The sequence below is a fragment of the Schistocerca piceifrons genome, chromosome 1 (assembly GCF_021461385.2).
Source record: "Schistocerca piceifrons isolate TAMUIC-IGC-003096 chromosome 1, iqSchPice1.1, whole genome shotgun sequence".
In the NCBI taxonomy this organism is placed as follows: domain Eukaryota; kingdom Metazoa; phylum Arthropoda; class Insecta; order Orthoptera; family Acrididae; genus Schistocerca; species Schistocerca piceifrons.
This window is the reverse complement of record NC_060138.1, coordinates 482338943-482360654: the sequence shown is the minus strand read 5'-3', so window position 1 is coordinate 482360654 and position 21712 is coordinate 482338943. Positions and strand designations below refer to the sequence as shown.

Below are 21712 nucleotides of genomic sequence, written 5' to 3'. Positions count from 1 at the left end.
ACGATAACCAGTTTGGACAAGAAGAGAATAGAAGCTTTCGAAATGTGGTGCTACAGAAGAATTCTGAAGATTAGATGGGTAGATCACGTAACTAATGAGGAGGTATTGAATAGGATTGGGGAGAAGAGAAGTTTGTGGCACAACTTGACTAGAAGAAGGGATCGGTTGGTAGGACATGTTTTGAGGCATCAAGGGATCACAAATTTAGCATTGGAGGGCAGCGTGGAGGGTAAAAATCGTAGAGGGAGACCAAGAGATCAATACACTAAACAGATTCAGAAGGATGTAGGTTGCAGTAGGTACTGGGAGATGAAGAAGCTTGCACAGGATAGAGTAGCATGGCGAGCTGCATCAAACCAGTCTCAGGACTGAAGACCACAACAACAACAACAACAACATATGGTGCAGGCCACCATAAAGGAACCAGCTGAAAACAGAAATAAGGTATTAAGTACTAATATAAATTACTCATTATTAAACTGTTTTTCACCAGGACATGCACACATGTTCATAAGAATTTAGTTTAAATTAATTCCAGTCATGGAAGCTTGTATTTACAGGAACTGCACTGACTTAATGACAGTGCTAGAGAATTCCTTATGACACAAGTGCCATGTTCATCAGCAGTTTTATTCACAATTTACAGACTGGCTTTGCAGAAATAGCAAGTGTATAGCTATGCCAAAGGTACGAATTCCACCATAAAGAAAAAGCACCAGTTTAAAAAGGCAAGTGAAAAGCAATGAGTACATTAATATCATCAACTCAAGGTGCAAAACCTGCCCAATTCACCCACTCAACACTTCCTATTCCAGTCATGTCACAGGTTTATCCTCTGGGCAGAGGATGACTGCACTTTCTTGGACAACCATAAACATTTCAACAACACAACAATGTTTCTCTGTCGCATTTGACAGAGAAATATGACAATCACGAAGTAAAACAATTAGTTTGATGAGTAGGAAGTACTTCTTGACACAAAGTTGTTTATGAGAGTTATAAGTTGCCAAAAACAACCATCTGAACAGTGACTGAGGAACACCAATGTCTTCTACCACACGGAAGCAAACATGAACATGAACATGAGCATACAATTTATTTCAGACTCTATGACGAGAATGAAGAGAAAACCAGTGCCTCTATGGGCAAAACTATTATTATATAATATGATTTACTGTTTCAAAAGATGAAAATCATGCACTCAAGAAAAGCAAATCATGGTGATGATTTTATGGGACTGTAGCAACATTTACTGATGGTCTGTAGCAAAAAAAAACACTTTACTGAATGCAGAGAATTTCAAAAATGTGATATACAGTAGTACTGAAAATTCTTGAAGAATGTAAATAACTTAGGAGTAAAGGAGGCCACTAACTGAATAGCAGAAGCTCTCAAGTCACTGACATACACATCCATAAAAAAAAAAAAGGGGTGAATGAAAACTTGCTAGTTTTCTGATGACACATACATGCAAGTACGCGCATGCACGCACGCACGCACACACATGCATGCACGCACACGCACGCACGCACGCACACACACACACACACACGCACACACACACACACGCACACACACACACACACACACACACACACACACACACACACACACACACACACACACACACACACTATCGGTGGACTCCTTTACTCCTAAATTACAAATCTATTGTATCACACAAGGTAAACTCACGGTGGGAATATTAACAAAGTAGGGAAAGACAGATTGCTATACACTATAAAGAAGACACGTCAAGTTGCGTATAGGCACAATTAAAAGACTCTCACATACAGCTTTCGGGCACAGCCTTCATTAGTTAAACACACACACATGTAAGCACACCTCACGCACGCAAACCACGGTCAAAGACACCAACCACTTCCTTCACCAAATCTCCACTGTCCCCATCACTAAGGTATATAAACTAATGTGTAGCACAGCCATGGGCACCCACCTTTCTTGCCTCCCAAAACACCAGACCTCTAGTCTGGGTCAGGTGCATTGATAATATCTTCATTATCTGGACTGAGGGCTACGACACCTTATCTTCATTCCTTCACAACCACAACACCTCCCCCCAACCAGTTCACGTTGTCCTCCTCAATGCAGATGTTGACCTCCTCCTCTCTGATGGCTCCATTTGCACCTCTGTTCAGATTAAGCCCACCAACAGTAGCTGCATTTTGACTGCTGTCGTCCTTTTCACACCAAAAAATTCCTCGCATATAGCCTGGCTACCCAAGGATGGCATATCTGCAGTGACAAAAACTTCCTTGTTCAATATGCTGAAGGCCTCACCAATACATTTACAGACAGGCACTATCCCCCATACCTAGCCTGCAAACAGACCGCCCGTCATTTCCCTTCACACCCACAATCCTCCCACTACCCCCAAGGACCAGCCACAAAGGAGTGTCCCCTTCATCACCCTGTGCCACCCCAGACTGGAACAACTGAACCACATCCTTTACCAGTGCTTGGACGACATGTCATCACACCCTGAAATGAGGTACATCCTACCTTAGTTACCTCCCACTGCCCCTAAAGTGGTGTTCCATAACCCACCCAATTTCCACAGTATCCTGGTCCATCCGCATGCCACGCTCAATCCCAACCCCTTGCCACAGGGATTACATCCCCGTGGAAGACCCAGATGCAAAACTTGCCCAATTCACCCACTCAACACTTCCTATTCCAGTCATGTCACAGGTTTATCCTACCCCATCAGGGGCTGGGACACCTGTGAAAGCAGCCATGTCATTTACCAGCAATCACTGCACAGCTGTTTATATTGGTATGACTACCAACCAGCTGCCACCAGGATGAATGACCACTACCAAACTGTGGCCAAGAGCAAATAAGGACACCCTGTGGCACAGCATGCAGCTGAACATAACACAATTTATTTCAATGGCTGCTTCACTACCTGAGCCGTCTGGATCCTTCCCTCCACCACCAGCTTTTCTGAACTGCGCAATTGCGAGTTATCCTTACAACACATTCTCAACTCTCGTAATTTTCCCAGCCTCAACCTATGGTAACATACTGTCCCCACACAGTCCACCCAACAGTTTGCAACCCTTCTGTCCTATTATCTCCTCTGCATTCTTGTCTCCCACCCTGCTCATTTGCACTCTTCTGCCAAGGCATCTGCCCATCTTAGCCCGTTCCTCTCCTTTTTTGCTCCTTTTTCCCCCATCTCCATGCCCCATAACCTCCTGTTGCTGCACAAGTTGGTAGTCTAGTGCCTGCCCATTCCACGAGACATTATTCATCTCCCTCCTCCCCACCCATTCACTACTATCCCTTCCCCTTCATCAACTGCTCCAGATTGCTGCTTGCATCCCATGTGATTTTGTGTTCCAGCTCAAGATAATGAAGTTTGGCGCTTGTCTGTGCGCGTGAGGTGCACTTGCTTTTGTCTGTGTGTGTGTGTGTGTGTGTGTGTGTGTGTGTGTGTTTTACTGACTAAGGCTGTGGTTGAAAGCTATATGCAAGTGCCTTTTAATTGTGCCCGTCTGCAACTGGCGTGTCTTCTTTACAGTGCGTAGCAATCTGTCTTTTGCTATGCTGTTGATAACTGATGATGTAACTATATGATGTAGAACATGAGAAGTGGTGTGCAATCCTTGCATGATGATTTCCAACCTGTGTTCGGTCCAAATGCTAGTCCTGAATCTTGCAGCTTCACAGAACTCCATCAGTAGTAATGTATACACAAACGTACTCTTTCCCAAATTGAAAACAAATCTTTTATGAACACATACTAAAGCCATTAAAAATGTGTCTTGTGTAGTATCGATACCCAGTTCTTAGTAGAATTGTGCTTGGTGAAGCCTGCACCATGCAGTGGTAATAGCTGAAGTAGGCACGATGATGTCACACCACCAGGGCAAGACCCATGTTGTGAGCAACATAACCAGAGGCTGGGTAACAGCGCAACAAATGTATCTCAGAATCGTATAAATATGTCTGAATTGTAAGGCAGATTTATTCAGAGTCCAGCAGCACCACCACAACACCTGGTCTACATCTACATCACAATCCTGTGACAAAACGCACCGCTCTTCGTTGGATCTTCTCTATCTCCTCTATCAGTCCTACCTGGTAGGGATCCCAGATAGAGGAACAATACTCAAGAATTGGGTGAACAAGTGCCTTATAAGCCACTTCTTTCATGGATGAGTTACATTTTCTTAAGATTCTTCTGATGAATGTGAGTCTGGTGTCTGCTTTTCCCACTATCTGTTTTATATGGTCATTCCATTTAAGGTCACTTTGGATAGTTACGCCTAGATATTTTACGGCAGATGCTGTCTCCAGCTGTTTGTCATCAATAGTGTAGCTGTAAAGCGTGGATTTCTTTTCTTATGTATGCACAATATGTTACATTATTTATGTTCAGGGTCAACTGCCAGAGTATGCACCATTCTTCAATTCTCTGCAGGTCATTCTGCAAATTCTTACTATCTTCTGGCGTTGCTACTTTGGTATAAACAATTGCATCATATGCGAATAGCGTCCAACACTTTCCACCAGATCATTTATATATATTGTAAACAGAAACGGTCCTATCACACTTCCCTGTGGTACTCCAAATATTACTTTTACACCCGTAAATTTAGTTCCATTGAGAGCGACGTGTTGAATTCTATCTGCAAGAAAGCCTTGAATCTAATCACAGGTCTGCTCCGATACTCCGTAAGCTTGTATTTTTTTCATTAAACAGCAATGTAGGACAGTGTCAAATGCCTTACTGAAATCAAGGAACATGGCATCAACCTGACCACCATTGTCCACTGCACTGTGGATCTCATGGAGGAACAGAGCGAGCTAAGTTTCACAGGATCTCTGTTTGCAGAATCCATGTTGATTTTTATAGAGATGTTCATTTTCCAAGAACATCATAATTCTTAAGCATAAATCACATTCCGTAATTCTACAACAGATTTACATCAACGATGAATGTCTATAATTGTGTGGATCTGTCTTATGGCCTTTCTTAAAAACAGGAATGATCTGCACTTTTTTCGAGTCATTAAGTATCTTTCATTGCTCAAGCAATCTACGATAAATTACTACTAGAAGGGCAGCAAGTTCTTTTGCATAATCTTTATAGAACCTTACAGGTATCTAATCTAGTCCTGAAGCCTTTCCACTACTAAGCAACTGTAGCTGATTTTCAATCTGGTCCTGAAGCCTTTCCACTACTAAGCAACTGTAGCTGATTTTCAATTCTGCGATTGGTTATCTCAATATCTGCCATATTGAAGTTTGTACGACAGTTGCAAGGAGGGACAGTGTTACGATCTTCCATGGTGAAACAACTTCAGAAGACTGAATTCAGTATTTTGGCCATGCTAGACAGCTGGATACCAACAGCTGCGGACAAGGGTTTGAGACTGGGTTGGGCCAGCTGCCTCCTACACTGCATCTGGTTGTGGGGTTTGATGCCTCAGCACCGCTGACCAGCCGTTCACACCTGTTGTCACAAGACTCCTGCCACGGGGCAGCAGCTCATGTACCATGCATGGCACTCTTCACCTGCTTCCGCAGCGGACGCAAGCAGGGCTGGAGTTGATAGGTGCGCCTGTTCTGTAGCAGAGCGCTGTCACAGAAAAGTAGGAGAGTGTCTGTGATGTCAATGCTGTGGCCTACTGACAGGCTGCTGACTGTTGCTTGGCATGACATCAACAGTGCAGGGTGCCTATGCTTCCTTCTTTCCGCCAGGGCTGAAGCCAGCCACCTGTGAGCCACTGTCGGCCAGGGCTGCCAGAATGGGGTGGGTCTGTCTCACATTGCTAATGATGTGATGTGTATCAGAAGTTGAATAAAACATTTATCGCAACAACCACTGTTTCACTGGGCCAATGGCCTGTCACTTCACCATTCAGCTTACTTAGTGTCATCTGCACTCAACAGAGTGGTGTCAGCAGGGGATCTTTGAGCCCAATACCATGCCTTATGGTGACAGCAAACAGTGCCTACAAGTGCCATGTGTGAATGAGAAGGTGATGCGACACCTGCAGGAGTGCAGTTTCATTGACATATGGTGGGCCGAGTGCACACTTTTTGTTTTGTTTTTGTTCGACAGCAAGGTCATGGCAGGACAGTGGATTTTTGCAAGTGTTTGAGTTGTGCTTGTAGGTAAATGATATGGGCAATAAGGGTACCAAGAGTAAGAGGTGTGACTCATTACCAAGTAGTGTAAAGCTAGGTTTAATCACTGTTTCAATATATAGCAGTAATTATGAGCAGCCACTAAGGTGACAATAGTTAAGCTACAGTAAAATGCAATATGATATGGTTATGTTGAAGTGTTCTAGTAATTTGATTTTGTTTTGTAGAGAGCAAGAAATATAGCTCAGTATTTAAGCTAGTAAGGCAGTGAGAAGGGTTGGGATTGTGGGATGTTTAGGTAATTCTTTTCGCTTATGTTTGTATAATTCATAAGAGGTAAACACGTTGTGGTTAGTATCACAGGGAACAGGGTTTTCAATATCGCAAGGGGCTACCACAGAGGAGGCACTGAGAATTTTAAGAAAATGTACATAAGGTGCAAAGCAGTCTAAAAGATTAGAAGCACTTGATGCTGAGGTGAAGGAAAGAACTAACCACAAAACTCTGGAGTGTAGGGAGAAGTTGCAGAGTGAGCACAAGGATTGGTTGATCAAAAAAGAGACTTGGGATGCAAGGAATATGCTGATTATGTGGAGTATGGAAAAGAAGGAAAAAGAGGAAGCAGAAAGAACGGAGAAGGAGGAAGCTGAAAGGGAAAGGAGCAGGCTTGTGGAGAGCTCATGTGTTCCTGCAGGACATCCTTCTACCATTCGTGTAGTTGAACCTGTTGGTCTGATGAAGAGTTGGGAAGAACATCACAGAGGGTTGGACAATCTTTTGAGTGGGAAGATTGAAGTATTTGTAGAGGCTGTCATAATACAAGTTCCTGAGAATTTATGTAATGCACAGAATGATGATGTCATTGAAGCTAAGGAACTGTGGAGTTGGAGGTAGCAGGAATGAGTATGGGCTGTGTCTGAGACATAGTGTGGATACAGCAACAAGGGTGATTTAAGTGCAGTAGTATCTGCCACACTGTGTAATAATGGGTGTTGTTGTGGCACCGGAGAGCCTGGGCCAGATGCACAAAGAAGTTGCATATGCTGGTGATTTTTGCATCATGAAGAGTGGTACTGCAGACAAAGTTGCTGTTTTAAGTGCTACAGGGAATGTACAAGAAGGTGTAAATTGTTGTGTTGCAAACGTTGGGACAGAAACAATACAGGCACATATATTTCCTCAGAACAGGGTGAACAGAGGCAAAAGAAGAGAAGATGAATTCACAGAGTGGACGATCAATTTGACAGGGCTGAATCTGTTGAGTGTACGCTAGACATTCAGTGTAGTGTTGCTAACCAGTTTTTGGTGGAACTAGTAGGAATTTGTAAATAAGCCACTGTGAAGTGTTTCAATAGCAACTGCGAGCTAGTAATCGCAGTGCGGCAACTTGTGGGTCACAATAACACATACGCAGAAGGATGAGACGAGCCAGCCATGCTTAGAAAAACCTGCACCGTGCAGAGGTAAGGATGAAGCAGGCATGACAATGACACCACACCAAAGCAAGACACATGCAGCAAGCTATGTAACTGGAGGCTGGGTAATAGTGTAACAAATTTGACTCGGAATCATATAATAGCTGTGAATTTTGAGGCAGATTCATTCAGAGTCCTGGTGCACCACGATGACACCACACCCATGCCAGATGAACTGACAGGGCACCGCTCCCATGGGTTGGAATCAGGGTTGGGACTGCTGCCTCCTGCACTCAGCATCCTTATGGTAATTGGCGCCACAGTGCCGTTGACCTGCCATACATACCTGCTATCACCAGACTCCTGCCAAAGGACAACAGGTTTTGTCCTGTGCATGGCAGTCTTCATTCGCCTCCATTGTAGACACGAGCAGTACCTCAGTTGCTGGATGTGGCGATTCTGTAGCTGAATGCCACTGCAGTGGAAGTAGGAAAGCAGCACTGGCATCACAGCTGTGTCTTACTGTCAAGTCGCTGTCTGTTTGCTGGCCCCATCAATGCAAGATGCCTATGCATGCACCTCATTGCCAGGGCGAAAGACAGCCAACAGCTAGCTGTCGCCAGCCAGTGTCACCAGAGTGGCGCATGTCTGCCTCACATTGCTAATGATGTTCTGTGTATTTCAAGTTGAATAAAACATTTCTCTCGAGCACCAGCGTGTCACTGGGACCACTGGCCTGCCACTCTGCCACTCACCCTACCAAGCACAACTGGACTCTCACTTGAAAGAAGTTTCTTTATTTAATGTTGTGAAAAATGTATTGCCGTAACACGGGGCTAAACTGAAAGGTAATGTATTTATTATGTTAAATTTTTTTTAAATTATTAGTGTATTGATGGAAAGTGATATGTTGGAACTGTGTTGTGAAATGGGACACTAAGCCATATACCAGTATTTTGTAGTCAGTGTTCTCATTAACTGCGCATCTGAGGAATGACAAAGACCTTAAACTTGCCACAGCTCCTCTCATTCATTGGAAATTCTACCAACTCTCTCTCAGTGCTGTGGAACTTATGATCATAAGAGTACACTTATGGAAGAGAGGTGTGTAGAAGAGAGTGTGTCTTAATTGCAGCCTTTGTATTATTCTTCACTGAGGATACAATTTGTTGCTGGAAACAAGAGGTTGTTAGACTATACACTCCACTATATCAATTCTAGTTGTATCATGAGAGAGCTTCTATGAAATTCAAAACTAACATGTGAAAGTGTGTAAGTTTATATGACTATGAGCAGTTGATATTTGCGAACTATTAACATAACCTTAAATTTCATTCCAGGATGTGAAAAAATGAAGTAGTAATGTTGTGTATGAGGTCATCCACAAAGTAAGTTCCATTTCTATTTCTATCCGCGGCAGCTCTACAATCACAGTTCCGAGCATGCATGGCAGTTACTCTGACTCAAGGAGAAGGAATTTACGCCATTTTCAGATCACTGCTGATGATGTGTTTTGTAGTGCTTCTTTATAATGTCAGTCGTAATTGAAAACGCCATTGCGTGTGGAATCAGATCTGTGATTCGTTTTCTAAACGCAAAGAAAGTTAAACAAAAGGAAATTCATCAGCAAATTTGTGAAGTTTATGGACAAAATGCTACTAGTGATTCAATGGTTAGAAGATGGATCAGACTGTTCAATGACGGATGTGATCATGTGCACGATGAAGAATGAAGTGGACGCCCGTCTGCGGTTACTGATGAACTGGTTCACACAATTGAAGAGAAGATTAAGCACAACCATAAGTTTACACTTAGTGCCCTTGCTATGGAAGTTTTGGAAATGTCACGATCACTAGTTCATGAAATTGTTACTGAAAAACTGAAATTTTGAAAACTTTGCTCATGTTGGGTACCCAAAATTCTTACTGAACAACACAAAAAAAACAATAGATGGGCAGTGCACTTCAGTTTTTGACCCACTACAATTAAGAAAGCAATGGTTTTCTTTCTCTGGGTATCGTACGACACCTCTGAAACAAAACAGCAATCAATAGAATGGAGGCACACTTCATCCCCGACGAAGGTCACGCCTAAGCAAATCTTGTCACCTCGAAAAGACATGTGCACTGTTTTGCTGATTGATTTCTTAGCATGAGGCCAAACAATCAATGCACATGGTTACTGTGAGACCATTAAGAAATTACACCACGCAATACAGAACAAGCGCCTAGGATTACTGTCAAAAGGTGTTTTTTTCCACATTAATGCCCGACCCCACGCGCCGAATGTGACCAAACAACTCTTATGGGAATTTCACTGGGACACGTTTGATCATCCTCTGTACAGCCCGGACACCTCGCTCCTAGCGATTTTCATCTCTTCTTACACCTAAAATCTGTCCTTGGTGGTCAACACTTTAACGATGACGACGAGCTGAAAGAATATGTTACCACATGGTTGAATACACAGGTGGCAACCTTCTATGGAGAAGGCATACAAAAACTTGTGCCAAGCTATGACAAGTGCCTATAAAATTTCGGAAGCTATGTAGAAAAGTAGTTTAACAGTTGTAGATTTTTTTTTCAATAAATATTTTTTCTGTATCTGTACACGTTTGTTTTATATAACCAAACACAACTTACTTTTTGGACATACTTCATGTTACTAAATACAGAAAGCTGATGCACTGAACTTAGAAAACATTTCGTGAAAATTAGACTGCTCATTTGAGAATGACATAAAACGCCTAAAATTCCAGTTTTGTGCTGCAATCCTTTTAATAAAAAGGGTCGCAGTAACCATAAGGAGGACTTGCATCCTATTTCCCAATGGAAGATTGAAAGAAAATATTTCCTAACATTATGTCAGAAAGTATGTGACAAGTGGCAGAAAAATTTCAGAACAGGAAGTTTCTAATATGTCTAGTAAAGAAAACAATAACACTAGTGCAGGGGTGGCCAAGAATTCGAACTGGGGACCATTCCCAGGCTAGAGTGCACTAGCATTCAGCCTTGCTGTACATTTCCCCCATCACCACGCCACGCTGTCTGAGAGCATGGAGGGGAAGAGGAAGAAACTGCAAACATGCCACACTGAAATGGCAGTGCAGTCACACTGCATTCGACTTGGTTTATATTTCACATTTCTCAACACCACAGATCACAAATTAAACAAATTTTCAGTATCATTTAGCAATTATTGGCATGCTGAAGACATAATATAATATCAAATCCAATACAAACCATGGCACACGGACAGACTTACACAATTTCACAGAGTTTTGGGACTCAACTTGCCACATAATTATGACTTATTTAATTTCATAACTGAAAAAGGTCTTTCACACATGTTGATCATAAAATTGTAGTACTTTTGCAACCATGTTACGGAGGCATGGACAAACTACCTCAGGGAAACAATGTAGACCTCTGGACAGTTAACATAAAAGCATTTTTCATTAAATGGGAATAACCTTGCAGATCCATCAGTTACATCTGCACATGCACTGGGGCACTTTCAACTGAAACAGCAAAAGGGCTCAAAAACAGATGTGATACTGGCACTGTCCCCAAAAAGTTAGGAAACTATTCATTTCAATCCTTTCAGTGTCACAAGGAATTCTCTAAACGTCGCATTTTCTTTAATGCCAATGAGATTAGGCGACTAGATTGTGTTTGTCAGAATGTGTCCCTTCTACAACGTGATTTTCTTTTTAAATGTATCACCATAAAATCAGAAATAAGTTGTTTCTCCCCTTGCATTGTCTTACTGAGGACAGTGCACAGTCAAGTCCACTTAAAATTTGAGGTCTGCACTCCATTTCAGGTGTTCTGATTTTTGTTCCTGCATTCCCTTTCCCTTCATAAATTCAACAACAGTGTGTTTTAAATTGAAAAATCATTCCAGGCATGTCCCTTGGCTTAACCAACGAACTTTGCCATAACATATAAAATTTCCATTCTCTTCTCTCAGTTCTACTGGAAACTGTTGTAACTGACAGTGGAGTAATGCATGTAACTTCAGAAATTACCCCCCCCCAATGGCCTGCATAAGTGAAAATTGTCAACTAAGTCTTTGAATTCTTTCTGCATGGGATTGTACTGTAATTTTACAGCAAATTTACAGCATCCATTGCTTATGCAACTGCATAACATAAACTGAGGATTCTCATCCCTCTCTTCTGTCATTCCCACTCATTTTTAGAGATTTGTGACAATAGACTGCTAGACTGCATCTTTTTGTGTAAACAGCCATGGACCTGTGAATATCCTGCATACCATGAACAAATAATGAAAGGTAAAACGCACCTGCACCACAAATGTGCCAAACTGAAGAAAGTTGTACCGATCAAAAAATGCCACATCGTAATACTAAATGAAACGTCACGCTGTAGCAGGTACTTCTGAGAAGGACCAAGCAAAGCCAAAACAGGGCGAGCCTTGGCCCGCACATGGCCTGCACACTCAGCGTGCATGAAGTTTGGCATGCTGTGGCAGGTCCTGATCTAGTGTGTTCTGAGGTCAAACAAAAAAGTGAAAAGATTTTAAGTTGTAGTGATGAACAAGATATTGCTGCAAGGGCAGCCCTAGAAACTTTGAATGCTTCTTTGCAGTCTGTTTGTGATTCATCAGTTAAGTAAAAGTGACTATGTGAGGCAAAGTATCCTTTAAAAAATCTAAAGTGAAGTATTGTTGCTGTCTTCTGATGAAGAAGAGTTAGATGATCATTCAGAATCAGAGATGATAGTTCAGCTGAAAGAGAAATTTTGTTCTTGCACATCTCAAAGGAAACAGATGGAAAGTCTCACCATTTTACCTAAGAGATAGAGTGTTAAGAAACTGATAACTTCAAAAGGATTTTAACAAAACAAGAGAAGTAACACTAGAAAAGCAAAAGATTTTGACAACCAAGGGTATTTCGTCTTTCCCCAGTCAGATGACTGCTGATTTTGTTCTGATGAGATAAGCATGTCAATACCTGGAAAAAATAATTTTGTGCTCATAAGAGCTGATGGAAATAAAATTCAAGTGCAAAACAGATTAGTTCTAAGGAATTTGAAAGAAATGTACGTACACTTCAAAGACAACTATCCAGAGCTCCTAACTGGGTTTTCAAAAACTGCCGAGCTATGTCCCAAAAATTGTGTTTTAGCTGTAAGTTGTGGTACACATAGTGTTTGTATTAATGTTGACTGGGTGTAACATTTCTCGTCTAGCAATGAATGATGACAGACCAGTAAGAATCTACAAAGATTGCATTGCAAGAGTTTTGTGCAACCAATTATTATCTACTTGCCACTTTAGTGAATGTCAATTCTGTCAAGGACCAGAAACACTTAAAAATTATTTACAAGAATTGTTTCGATACTAATGATATTGACCAGGTAACTTACAAACAATGGGTCTCTGTTGATCATACATTTTTAGAAACCATCACAAAATCCTTCGACAACTTTACTGCTTCTTTTTTGACAAACAGAAACCATTTACACAACATTCCTTTGCGGCCAGTCAACAATCAGTCTTAAAAAGAAAAAAGATTGAAAATTGGGCTTAAAGAAGGTGAGATCCTGGTGACCTGTGATTTTGCTGAGAATTACACCTTTGTTGTACAGGATGAAGTTCATGGACCAACACAGGAGAAACAATTCATCCCTTTGTAGCTTATTACAAGTATGGCAGCAAGCTTGAGCACCCGAGTTTTGTCATCATATAAGAATTCCTCTCATATGACATGTTGATCTGCATCTGTTCAAGTCCTATTTGATAACTTTCTGACCAAAGGTTATACACACACACACACACACACACACACACACACACACACACACACACACTCTACTCTAATGGAGAAGCAGCTCAGTATAAAATGAGAAAGAATTTCATTGGCCTGTGGTATCATGAAGGAAATTTCCACATTGAAGACCTGTGGCATTTTCAGCCGCTTTCGTGGTGAAAGAGTCATCCACGGTGTTGGTGGAACATCCAAGCAACTGGCTGCCAGACCAAGTCTGCAACAATTGTACACAGATTAAATCACGACACCCAAACAACTTTATATTTCTGCCACAGATAATGTAGAAGGGATCAGTTTCGAGTACGTTACTTACTTCGGGTATGTTACTTACAGATAGATTTCAGAAATGCTGTACAACTGAAGGGACACAAAAACTTCATACCTTTAATCTGCTAAGCAAGAACAAAAGTACATTAGTTGGACTCTAATGAAAGCGAAATTGAACTGTGGCAGCTGATGACAGTGTTAAGATATCATTTGATGACACCATCAAAGATATATTGCTTGTGAATATAATGGACAATGGTGGTTAGCCTGCATAGTTGGAAAAGAATGAAATCATGGTTAGCTTCTTACATTCACATGGACTGTCTGCATTTTCCACATTCCGTAGGTATCCAGACATTCTTTCCATAAGCAGCAGGGAAGTAAAGGCAATGTTAAACTCTCAAACTACTTCAGGGCAAACATATACATTATCCCATGCAGAAATTATGTGCATAAAAACTGACTGGCGAGAAGCATGATGCATTGGGCTGATATGTTGAACCTCAGTAAGTAACAAGATTAAAGTAACAGATTTTAGGCTTATCTCTGGTATTCAACTGCACTGATTTTTTTACATGTTTTCAACTTCTTGTCTTTTTTTAATTTCACACTGATAAGGCAAATATTGTATTTTTTGTCCAATTATCTGTTATAAACTTATTTTTGCATCCACATGTAGCCATACAATAATGCATAGCTCATGAGGAAGAGGAACAACATTTAAAATATGAGGGAACGTCCAAAGATAATGCCTCCGAATTTCTTCTGTGAAAACTCTTACAGCTTTTTAAATAAAACAAGTGCTATTAACATTCTACGTCTTTATTCTTCATGTCTACATATTTGCTAGAGGGTTCCAAATCTTAGTGTGTAACATGGCAGCATGTATCATAACTGTATCAGTGCATGAGAAGCAGGGTGCTGTAATTGAGTTTCAAATTTGACTAGTTTGTCCAGACATGGAGCATCCTCTCCTTCAGCATGACAATGCCACACTACACACAAGCTCTACATCTGCAACAATCCGACACCTTGGTTCACTGGCATTAACCATTCTCCATACAGTCCTGACTTGGCCTCATCCACTTTTCATCTTTTCCAAAAACTTTTAACAAACACTTCACTTTGATAGTGATGAAGCAGTTCAAGCAGAGGTGAGGCTGTGGCTCCATTAACGAAGTCAAACATTCAAGAGTAATGCTATCAACAAACTGATCTCTCATTAGGATAAATGTGTTCTTCACCAGGATGACTATGGTGAGAAATAAATATGCAGACACGAAGAATAAAAATGTAGAATGTTAATCAAATTTGTTTTATTTAAAAAGCTTTAAGAGTTTACACACAAAAAAATTAATTAATTTTTAAGACCTTCGGTACACACATCAGATTATTTGACTTGTCACTCTAACGAACTAGGCGAGTGTCAGCAATATGTCACGTGGTCTTATTGTGGCGTGTTTATCTTCTGCCGTTAGGTCAAACGATAGAAATGCCACCTGCACGCTTAGAGTAGCAGACTGACGGTGACCAACTTTAAATAGAACTTTATTAATTTTCACACACATTTATTAAAATAATAAAAAGCATAGACATTACGTAACTTGATTGTGGATGCTGTTTACAACTGACCTGAAGTTCCTTTGGTCTTGGTACGTTAATCTTATTCTCACATATCTCTGATACCTGACAAAGAGTGTGTACATTTCTCTTCATGGCTACGTACAGGAATATGATAATCTTATTAGGCTCAGACTGAAACTTGACTATAGACTAATGCAGACTGACTAATCGGAGGTCTGTACACTCGTTATAATACCTCGCGCCTTCAGGTATCACTGCGCGAGTGTGATCCACGACGAGAAAAGGTTTTACGTTAGCAGCAATCTCATTGGCTGCATTACATATTAATACGCAGATCGGCGGAAGCAGAATTTGGTCCGCCTCTAAGACAGCGCCATCTCGTAGTGCGGAGACAGACGAGCGCTGCGCCTACGCTGTTGTGCTTAGCGGGGCGCGCTCTAGTGGGAAAATTGTGTACGCGCTGACTACGCGGAACTATGTACACAACAGATCCCATCCTAAAAGAGCTTTCAAATGAACTCAATTTCATGTTTTTGGCTTAGTTTGAACACAAATAGCGTTCTTTCCAATTCATGTAATATTCTTCAAAGCAATAAGTATCTTGAAATACACACTTTATAATGTAATCTATGCTCTTCCTCAGGGTTTAAGCTATCTCCATATCTCATTTCATTTAAATTGGTTCAGCAGGTTACTCATGAAAATGTAACAGACACAGTTACTTTCAAATTTATAATATTAGTATGGATAAAACTTTCCATTACAAATAGCTTTTTGTGATTCAATTTTGATGAACTAAAGCCTATAAGATGCCCCTAGCTATTCTCAAGTTACCCGCAAAAAAACCATTAGAATTTGTCTAATAGTTTTGGAGAAGCACTTTCAAACAGACAGATATGACAGTTTGACATATTTATAAATTAGTGCCTGCTTGAGTAACAAACTTACCATATGTTACAGAAGAAGTGTTTCCGTACCTGTTGCTACAGATATATTTATAGTGCCATTTCTTTAAGAGTGCCATTGCAGTATCAAGAACCTGTATTTTTGAAGCTAGTTAATTTCTTTCCATCATGAATTAAGATGATTATCAGCATTTTACAGTTTGCGACTATTTCTGCAAGTACACAATGTATTGTATCTCTAAGGAACTATCATTCAAAATGAAATTATAGCTTTATTCCAAGCAGTGATCACATTTTAATGATTTATGGAAAACTTTCCCCCTTTCCAAACATCTACATAAATATCACACAGTAATTCTTAATGTAATAATAATCTACTTTGATCATAAAAGCTTCATCACTGATCTCATTTATGAGCACACATCTGTTCTTAGATTCATTGGAGGGAGAGGGAGAGGGAGAGGGAGAGGGAGAGGGAGAGGGAGAGGGAGAGGGAGAGGGAGAGGGAGAGGGAGAGGGAGAGGGAGAGGGAGAGGGGGGAGGGAGGAAGACCATAGTGGAATTTCTTAGTATTTGCCAACTAAATTATCTAATCTAAGTTCTATATTTCATACCTGTAAATTTTTTCTGATACATCATCATTAAAACGAACAGTCTTTTTGTGTTCCGTCCCAGACTCTTCTTCCTCAGGAATGCAAATATCAGACCCAGCAGACTGGCCCACAATGTCTAATGATGATGACCACGAATAGTCATCAACACTGGATTCGGACAAACTGCGAGACACCCGTCCTGGATGTTTAAGGATACCTTTCCTTGGACTTAAGTTCTGTGAATAAAATAAATTAATGTTCTCAGAAAGCTGACAAACTTTGTAAAGGTTTTTAAAAAATTCTTTCAACTGCGTTCCACAGTAATAAGTATTACAGCAACAGAAAGGAAAAATGACTTCACTTAATACCTATAAGAGTACCTGAAGTAACAGTTTTGCCTTCAGTGCTATTTCTCTAGCTTGTTATCTGCAACGTCATCATCATTAACTATTTGACATCTATACACAGATATTTTCATCAAACCCTCTTTCATCAATCTTCCATCTGTTTACATTTCAAGCTATATTTCTTTCAATACACAGATATGTATTTGCTGCTGTCTAGCTGCCCCCATCCTTCTGAAACTATGGATGTCCTCCACTCCATGCTCGTGCATAGGACAAACATTGTGTGTGTTTCCCATCAGTGCTCAAGGAAAAAGGATATTCTTCACATCTGATTAGCATAGCTTTAGCAAGGAGTAGACATGGCCAGTCACAAGACAAAGAGGATGAGAAGCTGTTAACTCCAGGGCATTTCTCACGTACATGGCCAGATTTAATCTAAATTTGGCATAATCCTATGAAAGTAATCATCCAGCCACCTACAAAGACGTGTGCGCTTCTCAGCTTGGTAAAAGAAGGCCTGTGTTTATGGAAAGATGGGGTATACAGAACACTGTATCAATGAAACAAAGCAAACATTGGCCATACAACATGCATAACACACAAAAGGTATGTGTGGAACATGATCACCATACTCGACTTTCCCAGCCCAGTAAGTCAGCCATATGTGAGCGTTTCTCCAGAATTATTTCTTGGATTATTCCATCACAAAAATCTTGGACACAACAATTTACTACTGGGATTTAATTATTTAGGTATCTGTTGAGATACATTTGACTGAAGATATTAATTGTGATGGCAGCTTTCAACTGGATAAAGTGGGGGACTGGGCATTTCTTTAATTTCTTGACAAAAACAAAATTTCACACCTATTAAACAATAGTAAATTTTAAATATGCTGGCCCATGATTTGATAGAGGCACGCATCCAATGAAACTGTTATACATACAGCTGTGTGCTTCAGATGGAGCAATATTCAGCAAAAGGCTCTATGTTCAACAGAGGGCATTCATGCAGCCAAGACCTATGCATATGTGCCACTGTTCCAATTTCTGGTGCAAACTTAGCCACAAGCACAAGCACTCTCCAGTGCAAAACTCAAGATGGCTGCCTGCTTGTCAGCTGAAATATTTTTGCAAGAAGTCAACATCACAGAGCTGCAATCCTGAAACCTCACAAAACACTATGTAATTGTTTTATTATTTTATTCATGGCTGTAATTTTCAGCAACTGCAGCACATATATGTTTCAGAAGAATATACAGTCATCAGCTGCAAATATATATTGTATTATGGTTTACAGGTTTCGACAAATTAATTTGTCATCTCCAGAAGCCTACAAAATTAGAGATATTATAAATCTTTAGATCTTAGCTATGCATTTATATGAAATATAAGAAATATATTACAGAAACTTACTTGGTATTGTTCTATCGGTTGTCAATGTCTTCTTCATATAAGCATAATGCTGTGATATGAGCAGAAATGTATGTACTGTATGTGATTATTGTTGATGAGAAAACTGTTGTGGGTACTGCTGAGCTAAACAGATGCAAACAAGCTAGGACAGGTTGCAAGGTTAATGAGCTAATCACAAACAGCAGTCATAAAAAGAAAAATAGCTCTCTTTTTGCAGTGTAGTGCATTAATAAGAAGCTCAATGAACAAAATGCTGTCATAATAAAGTCAGATAAAGACAATTCTTCAGTTATCTTGTATTATTGACTATCTAAATAAAACATTAGAATTCTTTTCTGATAACAGAACTGATACCATTAGCAAAGACTCCAGCACTAACTTCACTAAACAGTTTAAAGAGACTTTTGATTCTAGTAACTCCCTCTTCCCTCCCAAAGACCATGCTAGATTGCTAAGCATGAATCCTAAGACATCAGCTTTATGTTGCAAATTAAGATTAATAAAAGTAATTGCCCTATTTGTCCAATCGTTAATGGAATTGGTAGTCCTGGATATTTCCTTTCCAGGAACTTACTAGTTCTTCAAGAAATAATAGACATATACAACATCTTTCTCTGTGAAAAATAAAACAGATATGATTAACTCTCTAAAATGTGTCATGTTTTCCCCTGCCCATATACTTGCACCTTTTGATATTATAAATCTCTACACTAACATTCCCACACATGAAACCATCCATATTATTGAAGACAATTTCACTAAATACAAGAAAGTGAATTCAAATGAAAGTAAAGAACCTATAAGAGTTTTGAAAATCATTCTTAAATACAACTACTTCAGTTTCAATGGTCAGCTATATCAAAAAGATGAAGGCTTTGCTATGAGAAACTGCCTTACTGGATTTCTAGATGAACTGTTCATTAATAATTTTGAAATAACTTTTTTAATTCCCACCAATATCATTTCTATCTACAGACAATATGTTGATGATACCATCATTGTATTAAAAGAATATGTGAAGGACATCATATCACTTAGTTAGTCACTGAACTGCTTCCACACAAAATTTAAATTTATGTATGAAATATGAAATCAATATAATGAACTGAGTTTTCTGAACCTGAAACTATGTTTAGTGGATGCTGAAATTAGGTAACCCACCACAACAGATAACCTCATTCATGCCTCTTCTTGTCACCCTTTTAAGCACAAATTGGCATTCTTTCATACTATGTTGCATTATCAAGGTGTCCCTAACGCCTTCTGCTACTGCTACAAAATTTAATAAAGTATATAGCGATCAAAACTGGATATCAATCAAACCTTTTCCAATAATGTTATAGCAATAAAACCAACAAGAAAATAAATTCCTCTACACTCAATAGAAGTGGTCTTACTGCTAAGAAATACACTACAATCCCATTTCTAGGTAACAACTCATATCATAGACATAATTTATTTACAAAATAGGACATCAATGTGTCCTTTACCACCAAAATGCCATCAAGTTGCTGTTTCTACATAATGAGAAACCTCCAACTGACAAATTTCTCAAATCTGGAGTATATAAAATACAATGTAATATACACATGAGTCTTTAGTAATATACATACGAGTCTTCATATAGGGCTGACAGGGAGGGCATTAAAGGCCTGTTTTTGTGAGCACGGACTCAACAAAGACAGTGAGAATTCACATACATCAACTTTTGGAGAACAATTCAGATTAGAGTAACACATTATTCTTCCTCCATCCCTGCTTAACATGGAAATTTTGCATATAGTTGACAAGGTCTACAAAATGATCCTTTAAGAAGAATTTAATATATATAAATATTCCCTTCTATGGTTAAAAGATTTGTTGCATGATCAACTAGCATTAAAAGCAAGACACTACTTTGACTGCAAATCAGCTCTTACAACATGCGAAAATTAGCCTATTCCTTTTATGTATTGGAACTGTGTCCCCCCCCCCCCCCCAAATGTATTGTATATAACTTCCTTAAATACCTTGGTTATATTTTTTATATGCTCTTGCATATGTCCCTTGCTGCTAGCACAATAGCTTGATGTATATACAGATGTAATTAAATTACTACAAACTGTCAATCTATGTTTACAATCATCACGTAAAATACATATATTTCTGAACATATCATAGCATTATGTTTCTAAGAAGAAGAGAGTGACATCTGCTAAACCAATACTAAGTAGGTTTCTGTAATACACTTCTTACTTCACTTAAATTTACAGCCAAGGTTTAAAGATCTATAATATCCATACAATGGAAAATCCATGATGGAATAATGAGAGCGTTAAGGAAATGAGACGTTGCTACTCACCACACTACAGAGATGTCAAGTCGCAGATACGCACAACAAAAAAACTGTCAAATTGACTGGTTTTTTGTTGTGCCTATCTGTGACTCAACATCTCCTCTATAAAAACAATCGAAAATCCAGGATTGAATGTAACAATATATCAATCTCTTCTAAATGATTTATAATATCCCTAATGTTGTAATAAAAATATACTTGCAACTGAAAACTGAATTTTAGTCTCAAAAATATTTCACAGATATTTAGTCCTATCTGATGATGATTTGTGACTTTCTGTGATGGAGCCCCTAAGATGATCAGACAGTTACATTATACAAAAGAGGGACATAAAAAATGTACTTGCTTCTAAGAGACAGGGCCACAGTATTTTCTGTGAATGATGATGCACTGCCAACGCTTATGTATTCCTTTCACATTAGGTAAACAAAGATCTCGTATCTTTTGAATAAGCTTAAAACTAATGCTTGATTATATTATATTCAGCCAGATCAAAGATGCTGATGTTTATGGGATTGGCAAATATGAATGTCGGGGGAAAATCATTGACACAGTAGACCGCAGACTATAAAAGGAGAGGGATAAAATGGGTTGAATGCAGACAATAGTTTCTGGAAATTATTCGGAACTTGGTGTTGTGAAAACAGTGTTCCGGGAAGATATTCATATGAACTTAAATCTCAATCCTGTCAAGTCCGCTAATGTTTTATCTTTTACAATAAAGTACAAAATCAGCAGCTTTTTATGCTTGTCACTACAAATTCACTTCTCACTGAATGTGCTTTGAAAATTTAGTGAAGTCTTCTGTTACAGAAATCTATTGGCAATATCAATAACATGAATAGTGACACTGACATATTTTCTACTGCAAATGACTTTTTTTTCCACTTGACTATTGATTGACAAAAAGGTTTTCTCAAGACAGTTAATGA

At 39.5% G+C, this 21712-nt stretch overlaps 1 protein-coding gene across 2 annotated transcripts in view; it reads right to left on the bottom strand.

Moving 5' to 3' along the window:
* LOC124795143 (protein kintoun) overlaps positions 1–21712 on the bottom strand; it is a 97733-nt gene that overhangs the window by 13696 nt on the left and 62325 nt on the right. The window contains exon 3 of one of the 2 annotated variants that reach the window (XM_047259025.1): positions 16705–16919. In XM_047259025.1, the coding sequence (XP_047114981.1) occupies positions 16705–16919 (215 nt within the window). Of the gene's footprint in view, positions 1–16704; positions 16920–21712 lie in introns of those variants that run through there. The other variant, XM_047259034.1, reaches the window with a different exon arrangement.